At 46.6% G+C, this 12,500-nt stretch overlaps 1 protein-coding gene across 1 annotated transcript in view; it reads left to right on the top strand.

The window, feature by feature from the left end:
- The window catches only part of vps13b (vacuolar protein sorting 13 homolog B), a 338,610-nt gene that overhangs the window by 136,872 nt on the left and 189,238 nt on the right, over positions 1-12,500 (top strand). Inside the window, 2 exon segments of the mRNA XM_080857284.1 lie at positions 1,819-1,931; positions 4,575-4,719. Of these exon segments, the coding sequence (XP_080713410.1) occupies positions 1,819-1,931; positions 4,575-4,719 (258 nt within the window).

Genomic DNA, 12,500 nt, shown 5'->3' on the forward strand with positions numbered 1-12,500 from the left:
TCAGAGGGGTCCCGGTCCCTTATCGTCAGACTGAGGCATTCCAGCGCACGCCAGAGCATTTACACTAATCCCAAAGGCATGGCAGTGATTATTGATAGAGTCCTAATGCATTACCTCAGGCCCTTATTGTTGGTAAAGATTATTATTTAAGAATCAACTAAACCCTCCCCTCCCCCCCAATGTCTCGGGTTTCATAGAGATTTATCAAAAGAAAATGTTATTTTTGGCCTAGTGTGACACACTTTGAACACACAATTGAAACAAACTGTTCTTGGAGTTGTAGGAGGGAAAGGGGGCACTCTGTTCCCCCCGACTCACCCCCACCTCCCCCCCACCCCCACGGTCGTGCCCACAGGCGCCCGTCACTGTGTGGCAAATACACACACGCGCCCGTGCCCACTAAAGGGCAGACAAAAAAGCCAAACAGGAGAGAGCACCCCCCCCCCCCCCCATGACATTTTGGCTAATTAGGCGTTTGAGGGCTGTAATGGGCCGTTGCGTGCGGAACCTTCACGGCTCTCAGGAGCGGTTGGCATGCTTGCCAGGTTGTTATGATGGCAGTGAACTGTACTAAATGTGAGTGACCCCATTTCTCTGGATCCCTTTACAACGCAACAACATGTGGCTTGTGTGTTCGCTATGCTACGTATAGAGCTACATAACACTGTTACGAGTTTGGTTGGGCACTGTTATACCAATACTAGCCTTATGGCAGTGGTTACTGACTCCCACATATTTGCATCATTTAGTCCTTTTTAGGGCTGTAATATTTTATGTCTCTGTGGGACAGTTTGAGAAAACCACTAAGCACTACTGACTGGAGGGCCTTTGCCGAGTTTGCAACAGCGCTGTTATGAGAAGTGTAACCTCACGCAATCAGAAAAATCTGAAAAGAATAAGGGCTGAAAATCTGGAAAATTGGGAACAATTAAGAAATGACATGCATTAAAATGTGGACCCTCACATCAAAGACCCCGCTGACAAGGCTGATTTTCCCTGTCATGCGTTTGGCGTTTTTTTAATGATTACAAAGGAATGTTTTTTCTTCTTAAACAAATATGATAATGAATTCAAAACCATAGCAGAGTGTTTGGTTGGTCTCCTACCGCTCACAGACCTACATGTTCCTCTCAAACATGTGGGCCCAAACTCCCCAACAGTGGGAGGGGAAGGGGGCGGGGGGGAGAGAGACCCACATGTGTGTGTGTGTTTGTGTGTGTGTGTGTGTGTGTGTGATGGATGGAGACTGTGTTTGTGTTTGTGATGGAGAGGTAGAGGGAGAGGGAGAGGGAGAGGGAGAGGGAGAGGGAGAGAGAAACTGCATACACTGTATGTTCCTAAATACATTCACTTTTACAGCTGACTTTTACAGCACAAATTTACAATGGGCTCCTGATTTTTTTTAAGGGTACTTGGTTCTTTGCGGTCTCCCCAGACTCATTTGTGGATAATGATGTATTGTTTGCGCTGCAATGAACCTGAAAGCCTAAAGTACTCCTGTGTTGTGTGTAGACGTAAGTCCTCACATAGATGTGTGGTAGTCTCCTGGCCTCTCCGTGTCCTCGTGCCCTCATTAGAATAATTGAGGTGACGTGTCCAAGCCTGAAGCAGTGTGTTTTGGCCACGGGCCTGCGCTGGCTGCCGGGGTGCCCTGCCTACGCGCGCTCGTAAATCCACCCGCCTAATGGGGACCACGCCAAACGCAACAATGCATGGCCGTAAGGAAAGGGTCCAGTGAACCCCAAATAAGCCATCGCAATGGGCTCTAATATTGTCCTAACATGTGTGTGTGTGTGTGTGTGTGTGTGTGTTTTGCAGGTGCCGTGCTTCTGGTCAGTGTGCAGGGCATAGCAGTGAATGTGGACCCAGTGTTCTGCACGTGGCTCCTGTACCAGCCGCAGAAAGGGAGCAGCAGCAGGCAGCAGCAGCAGGTAGGCCACTGCACTATCATATAAGATTATGAAGTGTGTGTGTGTTTGTGTGTGTGTGTGTGTGTGTGTGTGTTTGTGTGTGTGAGAGTGGTAGGCATGCAGGCAGCAAAAGCAGGTAGGCCACTGCACTTTCATGTAAGATTATGAAATGGTGTGTGTGTGTTGTATGTGGCACTGACACACACAGGTCATAAATCTCATGCTGTTTTTCTGTGTAAACAGATGTGTGAAGTACACATTAATACACTCAGTGAACAATTCAATATGCACAACTGACGTACTCCTTCACACGGTATACAATACAACAAGTACATACACAAATGACATCCAGTGCAGTTTTTCACTGATTAACAATGTCCCTCACCGTTGATGAGTAAACTTAGCATAGCTTTTGTAGGTGGATCATGGCTGTCACCTTACTCTCAGCCTATATTGAGCTATATTTCACCGTACATCATTTCAGTTGTCAGAGCCTCGTAAATGTGTGGTTCTTTCGCTGGCATGGTATCGTCTTAATTTCACCTCCAAACAGACCCCCTCCCCTCACGGCTCATAGTTGGACGCTGTGCTACATTTTTCCATTGCGTCTCAGTGTACTGTACAGCAGAACTGAAGGCTGAGAGGCTGCTGCAATTACTGCAGTCTATGCAGGTCAGTGGCTCCCAGGGAAGGACACACACACAAACACACACACACACTCTCTCTCTCTCTCTCTTCATCTCTCTCTCTCTCTCTCTCTCTCTCTCTGTCACTCTGCCTCTGTCTGTTTCTGTCTCTCTCACTCTCTCACTCTATCACTTTGTCTCTCTCACTATGTGTCTTTCTCTCCATCTCTCTCTCTGGATTGATTCTGCATCAGCCCTCGGCCTTCTCGCCGCTTCACTGAAGCACGTCCATACCCCCCCCCTCCTCCCTCCCTCCCTCAGCCAAGGCCTCCGACTGTCAGATAAGCTCTTCAGCTGAAGGACGTTAAGCAGGCCAGTGGTCAGTGGAGGCTGTCCAGTTGAAGGACAGGAGTGGAGAGGCGCTGAGCGCTCGAACAGGCCTGGGGTCAGTACAGACTCATGGGAACGGTCTTGTTGGACCTGTGCATTTGCCTCGAGGTGGACAGAAAAGCCACGGCCTCCATGTCCTTCAGCGTGTGTCAAACTCTCGTTACGCATTGCCTCGGCTGGCGCTAGCTCAGCGGCTCTTGTTCCACGCTAAGTACAGCGCAGCGCTGTGTTGAACAGCCTGACACTGAGCAGGCGGTGCTCTTTCCGAGGTAGACTTCATTGTTCATTTTTCCCTCTGCGAAGACCAAGACCAGTCAAAAGAACCATATTATCTGACTAGTATCCGTTTAACATGACGTTGCTGTTGACCTGGTCCAGTCTGAAGTGTTAATGTTTTGTTTTTTTCTTTTTCCAGGATATTGAGGGTGACATATTTAGTCATGTTATTTCATGCTGGTGTTGTTCAAGCAGAGCTTTTCCCCTTCCCTTAATAAGTAGGAAAAACATGAAGCTCATTTTAAACTGCAGGCTATTTTTGAACATGTGCACACTTTGAGTGAAATTAATCTTTTTAGCTAATCTTCCAACTATTTGACAGTGCTGAACTCTGAGGGACTGGAGGATGTTTAGCAATTAGCTTTTTACAGTATTTCATTACTGTGTGGTGTAGCTTCTTTTTCCATTCTGCTGTGTGTGTGTGTCTGTGTGTTTTTGTGTGTGTGTGTGTGTGTGTGTGTTTTTGTGTGTGTGTGTGTGTGTGTGTGTGTGTGTGTGTGTTTGTGTTGACAACCTTTTTGTGAGTATGAGGTAGTTTGTAAGTGAATGAACAGAGAGTGAAACTTTGTGTGTGTGTGTGTTTGTTTTCTGAGTGTGCGTGTGTGTTTGTGTGTGAGTGTTATTTGTGTATATAGTGTATATTCTCCAGTAGGTGTTTGGCCTTTGCTCCATGCAGCTGTTGCTGTGCTGTTGGAAGAGATGCCAAGGCTCTTTTTCACGCTGTGTGTGTGTGTGTTTGTGTGTGTGTGTGTGTGTGTGTGGCCACTCATCAATGCTGGCCCTCTGGCCCCTGTGTTGCTCTTGGAACAGGATTCTCCTCCCTGCTCTCCCTTCATTCCACATAACCTGCTCATGGAAGTGGCTAAAAGAGTAGGCCAGTCAGTCAGCCAATCAGCTGCCCTCTGCTGAAGCAGTCAGCCAATCAGCTTGCCCCTCTCTGTGACCAACAGGCCTGGCCTCCACCTCATCACTCAGGCAGGACTGATGTCATAACTTCAGAGGTCTACTTCAGCACACAAACTCAACTTAACCTAACAAACACACAAGTCCATTCCCCTCCAAAGACACACAACCTATTTTAGAAGTACATCGACCTAACCCCCAAATCAACACACAAACACAGACTAAAGTACACAGACTCACTTAAGCCTACACACACTCTTCACACTCCAGTCATTTGTATAAGTGGTAAAGCGCTATATTTGCACTACGCAACATCAAACCTAAATGGAAACCCCCTCGAAGTTGAGCGCCAGCTCTTTAACCTCAGAGTCATTGTTTCATTGTCATTACACATCCCTGCATTGGTCCACAGCACCCAGAGAACAACGTGTGTGTGTGTGTTTGAACTTTTATTTTGATGTCACCGCAGGCACAGGGCGTGGGCGCCATGGTGATGGTGGGGGCCAAGCGCCGGGAGGACGAGGTGTCGATGGGGAGTGCACCTCAGACCAAGCAGCCCTCCAACCAGGCCTCAGACTATGCAAGCAGCCCCGTCAAAACCAAGACTGTTACAGGTAACCTCCCCAACCCCCCAACTGCCAACGTACACACACACACACACACACACACACTGCTCCTGTGCTCTGAGTTTACCATGGCAGAAATGTTCAGCTTTTCGTGGAGTGTCATGGGACTGCTGCTGTTTGGTTTATTTGACAATGCAGATGAACCATGAACTCTTGCACAGCAATGATGAGGACCATTCCAAATAATATGAACATATAAATAATATTAACGTTAATAAACATACCAAACACTATTAACTAAATGTAAAAATAGCTTTTTTTTTGGCTTCCCTTTTACATCTCACACAGGAAATTAAGGAACTTTTAAGTTCATGCAGGTGTTTGGAATTTAGCCAGGGTCTGTTTTGAGTGTGCGTTAATGGCTGGTTAACACTGTAGTTAATGTTAAGTAACACATAACCAAAGCTCTGGATATAAGAATTCAAATTGCCATTACAGCTCTGGGAAAGTATCATGACTGCCTACAAAGGCCCCCTGTTATCCTCTGATAGATGCTGCTCTGGTCTGTGCCAGGTAGACCACACGTCCAACATTTGGACTCACCCAGAAAAGTCCTTGAAAAAACACATGAAATGAGTTTGAATAGGAAATCTAGCAATATGTATAAAAGGACGTAATAATGATTGTTAATTGAAATTAATTATGACCTTCAAGCTTTGCTTTCGTCAAAGAATCCTCCATTAAAAAAAACGAGGACATTTCTAAGTGACCCCAAACATTTGAACAGTAGTGCTGTATAGAGATGGATAGAGCGGGAGGAGGAGAGAGTAAGAAATAGTTTAAAGGTCAGAGTTTAATAGAGTTTAATAGTTAAAAGAGTTTAAAGGTCAGAGTTGCTGAACTTGTGTCCTCCCTGGATTGGAAGGGGCTCTGGTTCAGCTGGTGGTGTGGGGATGCAGTTTATGTGTTCTGGTCTGATGGGTGTTTTCCTTGGGTGGGGAAGAGGGTGAACGTGAGGGCAAGCTTATGTGCCAGTTTTCCACCCACAGGGAAAAAAACCCAGAGTTCAGTCCCACAGCTTCCCACAGCTTTGTGCTGGAGTCTTATGTTGTTGCCGTAAGTCATAACACATAATGTTCCCAGCCACGTTCATGCACGCTATCACACACACACACACACACACACACACAGACACACACACACACACACACACACACACACACACACACACACACACACACACACACACACACAGACAACCTGGCACACAGTCTTCTTTTTCTTTCATTTGAGTCTCCACTCACCTATGTGTACACACACACACACACACACACACACACACACACACACACACACACACACACAAACTGTGTGTGTGTGTGTTTTTGTATGAACGTGTGTATGTGGTATGTGTGTTTTTGTGTGTGTGTGTGTGTGTGTGTGCGTGCGTGTGTGCGTGTGCATGTGTGTGTGTGTGTGTGTGTGTGTGTGTGTGTGTGTGTATATATATATATATATGTACAAGTTAGGAGATGGGATGGGAGGATGGACACTGCACAGACCTGGTTCCTGGTTTCAGCTTTGTGCTACCTGAAGAGAATAGATGTGTAATGCTCCCCCCTTTTAAGACCTGCCTGTGACACAACACAGGGACGTCCAGTCTGCAAACAGCCCAGATACTTTAACTAGCTTACTCTAATGTCTCAAATTGCTTCTCTAACTGGAAGCTCAAACCAGAAACAGACCAAAGGCCAGAGGGATTTTGTTGCAGACAATGGCTTTTTATTTTATAAAGTTGCTACAAAAAGCTATTTACACATTTAGTTTTCTTTGCTGCCTGGTGATAAATGATAGCCACAAGTAGTCAAGGAACGTAAGCAATTGTTTCTGGGTTGTCCACAAACATCAGTCTGAAGTGAAGGAGTCTGAAGGAGTCTAGTTGTGTGTTCTGTGGAAGCACTCAAATGTGTCCTCCTCGGCTCCTTGTTTTGATGAAGCACTGTTATCGAGCACTAAATGATCCATTAACGACCTCTCTGCTCCGATGTTGAATGCATCACAAAAGAGCTAACAGTCAAAAGGTTAGCCCCTTGTTTCGTTCCCAATCCCTCCCTCCATCGCGCCCGCTCTTTGTTTTGTTACGCGATTTGGGATAATGGCTTTTCCATCCCTCAGCAGCGATTGTTGTTGCTCTTTTCTCTCCTGCTCTCGCCGTTTCTCTGGAGCGTATTTAGATCTTCTCTCGTTAGTGGCTTGTCAGTAAACAGGTCGGCCCGCCTTGGCTCCCAGTACCGGGGGGGCTCTGGGCCAGGCTGCAGGCTGCAGTGTGTCATCGCCACTTGTAAAAGATGCTCGGCCCTTGGACACCCATCTGCGTGCGAGCCGACCGAAAAATAAACTGGTTTTGCAACGCACATCCCGGAGAAATACGCAGCATAACGCCCACGCACCCTAAACACTTACTGTAAATGGAAGAGAAAGAGCTCTCCGTAGCAATTATTGTTACCCAGTCAGCCTATAAGTTTGTTTTACATAAATGCTTATTAAGACCAAGCAGCGGATTTCACAAGGCTGCATTAGGTAGATTGTTTGGCAAACAAATCTCCCTTTTTGTCTTAGAAAGGCCTATCTCTTCCAAGGGGTAAAGAGGTCATTTCTCAGTAACAATTTTTCTTTGAAGCGCCGTCCAAAACAACAGTCTCCAGAAAACAAGCCCCTTTATCTGAAATCAAGCGTCATGAAATCAGACGTCCTGAGACCCATTCATGGAGATGAAGGACAGTGTGAAATTGAATAGTTTAGGGTCGGAGAAATGTTTCTTTTTCTTTACTCCCTGCTCCATGGCTGTACCCTTCACAGAGATTAGTTCTACCGCAATCAGCCCGTGGGCATTTTAAATCCCTTGTTCCTGTCCGACGAGGCATTTCTGGAGGTCAGGGAAGGTGTGTGAGAATGTCAGCCTGATCCCCCTGCGCTGTACGGAAACACCGAAACCTCCTCGGAAAGGCAGGCTGTGCCGCGGCGGAACAGATGTAAAAGTTACAAATTGTTTCCTAGTGCAATCAAAAAACTCAAAAGTCAGCGAGGCTAAACGCATTTAGGGGCCTTGTGTTTCTCATTAGATGAAACAATGAGCCTCCCGCAGTCGGGAGAAAATCAAATTGGATGGCCACTCCGCAGCCCCTGGAGCTCTCGCTCGCTCTTTAAAACCGACAGATCTGCTTCCTCGCTCGTTTGGGAAAGGCCACCCTATGCCTGTGATCGATGGGGTATTCGGTTTCCCTGTGACGGACTTCACAGTGCTTAAGCTGATGGTAATGAATATAGTACGAGAGCTACATCTTTTTTTCCCCCCCATGGTACTTTTTGGTGGATCAGAGGGATTTTCTCTCCATTCCTACCTCACCCGTCGTGTTCCTTCTGTGTGTCCTGATGAGCTTTTCACTGCACCGACCAGACTCATTAAATATGTAGCAATCAGGCCCTCAGAGTAGCCTTTCAGTGTCACTATGATATGCTGGACACTCTAACACTATAACACTATGATACACTCACTGAAGTGAAAATAAGTGAGGGCAGATACGACTCTGCACTATCATGGCCCAAGGTTGACCTCATAACGCTTAAAGGTTAAGACCCTGTGCATGATCTGTGCTCAGTGGTAGAATGTATGAGTTAAGGGTGAGTTCGTCTCTCTTCTGAATCCAGGGATAGAAGGCCAAATGATCCAGCCATGGGGGAGTGGATGATCTGCAGTATGAATTCATGGGATGATTTAGCTTTTGAAGATTTGTTGCAAAGTAGGGTTACATATAAGCCTTAGTTCCATCCTGTTTGATGGAGGGAGTTTGCTAATCGCCAGCTAATATTCTCATCAGTAATGGCCCTAACTGGCCGCCTCAGGTTTCCCTCTGGACAGACTTCACAGAAGTTTTTTTGCTAAATTGTAATTTGGCATTACAGTCAGTAGCCTAGTCTGTTTGTTTTAATGTAACTCCAAGTAAACGTCTGCACAGATGACAGGCTTTGCCTTTCAGCAGGGGGGTCATCTGTGCTACGGATTCTCCTGGGGGGGGGGGGCTTTTGTCCCAAGCATGACTACATACCGTTTTCCTCTTCCCAGCACGCCTGCCTCTTTGTTTGTGTAAACACCACTGAGATTCTGTCCACTCTGTTTCCCAGTTTGAGTCAACACATCTGTGTTCCCCGACTCGCTGAGGTGACACGTGGGAACCAGCATCGAGAGGCAGGCGGCCAACGGCGAGACTCGACAGCTGACTCCGAAGGCTGCCCACGGTTGGACGTTTATGAAAGCGGCCTTTCACAGCACGTCCGTACTTACGCGCAGTGTGTGTGTAACCCACGCGTGACACTTTGTGTGTAACACCAGCGCGTGTTGTGATGTGTACTTCAGCGCATGATTGGCAGGTGGAAATGGAGGGAGAACGGCCGCGTTATGATGTCACGTCGCCGAGGTCTCTGGATCCCAGCTCTGAGCAGGCCCTATCTCCTACTTTCCCAGGGTATCGCTTTCACTGGTGCGCTGGCCCTCAGCAGATAAGTCATAATACTCATGAGGACTTAAAAGCCCCCTCTCAAAATATTAATGATAAGGATAATGTCATGTTTGGCGTTTTCAGCCTTTGCTCTGGGGAAACGACTGAACCGCTAGCCACTCTCCACCAAAAGCAGACTTTTTAATATGTTCACAGTTCAAAAGACCACTCGAAAAAATAAAAAAACGGCTGGATTTTTTCGTCCATTTCTGCTTCCAATTGGATATTTTGAATGCATGCCTGGCACTTTTATTGTACAATGAGAGTTAAGTGTTGCTTTTTTCCTCTCTGCGCAAATAGCCTGGCTACTCTTGCCCACTAATCATTAAGGACTTTATATTCGGCCCTATGAAGTGCCTGCAAGTGTGTACGCAAATGCGCTGAGACACATTCACCATATGCCAGGTGATATCATCCGAGCCTGTGGTCTGTCATGGTAACATCATTGATTGTTTTGGCCTGGGTTGAGGGGTGGGGGTGGGGGTGCGGTGGGGGTGTTGTTGGGGGTTGAAAATTCAGCTCTCCATTCACTTGATGCGCCTAGATTCTGTTTCAGTTGTTTTACCAGGCAGAAAGCACTTAGGTCACGATTTGTGGCGATGAAAAACAGTTAAGAGGCTAGTGCAAGGCCTAGACAAGCCAGGTTCCTTCTGCCTTCATTTCAGATGGGGTTTGTTAACCAATTCATTAACCAAATCAGAAGGTTGCCAAATGTCTAGTTGTGAAGGGGTCCCCATATTGGCTGTACTCTTAACACAATATACACTCATACTGGTGAACTTCAGTAAGTTCAGTGAGTCAGCACTGCAGCATGGGACTCAGACTGGAGGTAAACAACACTCTGAGGTTACCATGCACACTTCAGCAACAGTGAAGCTTTGTTTAGTCAGCTTAACAGCGCTGCCTTGCAGCACCCCAACCAGTAGACACTTTCTGTGTAAACCCAAACAAATGATCAGACTTGCGAGCTCCATATTTAATCCAATTTCAGCTCCATAGACCCAGGTGAGCAGTGAAGTCAAATCCTTTGCCAGAGGTGTCAGAGTGCAGAGCTTTTGATTGTTGTTTTGTTGCATTGTTGCTTTACAAGACATTTTAGGGTGAACATTTGGAAAACAAGTTGTTTTGCTGTTTCTCTCCCCCAACAATCAGACCACAAATTGGACTAAATAAACCCGAGCCCGAAAGTATTTTTCTTTATCGTCCAAGTGAAAGTGATGCTGGCAGCAGACTTGTCGGGGGGTGGACTGGGAGCCTCTGGATCCTCTCATTGTTCGGGCAGCCATCAGTGGGATGACCTCACTGACTCTCTCTCCCTCATGCTCAATCCTAAAATTAGCCATTGGCGTGGACAAAAAAGCGCTCGCAATTTCAGCGCGGAAACGTACACTCTGATCCGGCGCCACGGAGTGGATCGGGCCTAGGCGGGAGCGCATTAGCCCCACTTCCCCCGCTGTTTATCTCCCCGGTGATGGGATTAGGCCTAATGCGCTTGTTTACCGCAAGCCAGATACTTGGGGATGGTGTCGGGAGTTTTGTGTCGGAGGGATGCAGCCGTGAACCTCCCTCTGCTCCTCGGCGGGTCATAACATCACAGGCCACCTCATGACCCTCGTCTCCTCCTTCAGGGATGGAGAAAAAGGTGAAGTCAGAAAAGCAGAGGGGAGAGGGAGCATTGAACGAGAAAAGAGGAAAAAAAAGGGAACGAAAAAGAAAACGCAGAAACCTTCCACTCCTCACAAGTAGCTTGATGGAACTCAGACAGTTTTCATTGGCTGCTGTCAGGCCGTGCACGATGGATAATGTTTTCACGGCATGAGTTATTTGTGTAGTTTAATTTTTCTTGCAATGTCAATAATTTATCAAGGTAATGAAGGCAGGTCCGGCGAAAGAAAACAATAAATGAGTGCACGTACACGGAGGCAGCCGGGCGCCCCACGGGAGACGGCCCTGTGGTTAGGGGGCTTACAGTAAAGATTAGGCTGTTTTTACTCTTTCCAGTGGCTTGATGAGCCCAAGTCAAGTCAGTGAAATGCTATCCAGAGTCAGGGCTAGCTCTCTGGATTGAAAGTATTACTTTACCCCCTTTTATGGTTTATTGAGGCTTCGCAGGCTTCGACTGAACAGTCTTTTTATAGGCTTGAGGTTGGAGTGATGGAGAGAGGCTTATGAAAGGCTGCAGATATGGTTTGCATTTCACTACCTGATTGTTTACATGTATTTAGGAGTGGCTAACTTACGGGTTAATGTCTTACTGTGAGTGGAGAAGGAGGAGGACGTGTGCTTTCTGCCCAAAACCGCGTCTGGTCACGGACCCAAACCAGCGAAGAGATTAGAAATCGTATCCCTCTGAAATTGTCTTTGTGCCATTTCAGGGCTCAGCCTCATACGCTTCGGGCCGTAAGTGGCAAGCCTGATGCACATTCTTCACTAACATGGTGGCACAGTGTCTTTTGTGCACAGGAAGAAGAAGAACAGAACAAAATAAAATTATTCAAAACAAAACAAAGGACACACTCATGGACACATTTTTATCCACACATATTTATATAATAGAGTCAAGTTTTGCAACAGCAGTCAGGGTATTGGGTATACACCCTATAAACCTTCTATACCATCTATACATTCTATTCTATACAGACTGTAGGGTACTTCATATACCCTAAAGGCCTAGTCAATTACCTTTCATTTGACAGATAGTCAAATGTCCTGCAAGACCAACATCAAATGAATCCTTCCCAAGTTGAATAGGCAAACAAATTAATCCTGGGGTCTTAAGAGGTATTTCAGGAATTGTCGGATGAGTGTCCCATGTTTGAGCCTAAGGTCCTGTGTTTAACCCTTTTAGCTTCTGGCTATAAAAGGCAGAGTAAGACCCAAAGAGTGGAGCACATTGATGGGAAAATGCCTCTTAGCAACCAATTGCCTCCGAATTTTGGCCACTTGTGTCCCGCTGTGAGCTGATGCCATGGCCCGTTAACAAATGAGGGTGGATAAATATTAAAACAAACACCGACCTGCATCCAAAACAAATAGCCATGTCAGTTGATAAAACGATGGCTGGTGCCTCTCTGCAGCTGTACAGAGTACACAACACTTCATTTTATTGTAAACCACTTGTATTAGGGAACATTCCAGAAGGACACAGAGAAAAAGGACTGGCGGGTGGAGAGCCGACGCACCCGATTAAAAACATTTTTCACCGCTGGCTCACACGAGCGCCCTCAAAGTGGACGAAAGAACGAACAAACGGTACATCACACTAATGCAGCA

This window comes from Sprattus sprattus (assembly GCF_963457725.1).
Source record: "Sprattus sprattus genome assembly, chromosome: 19".
NCBI lineage: Eukaryota > Metazoa > Chordata > Actinopteri > Clupeiformes > Clupeidae > Sprattus > Sprattus sprattus.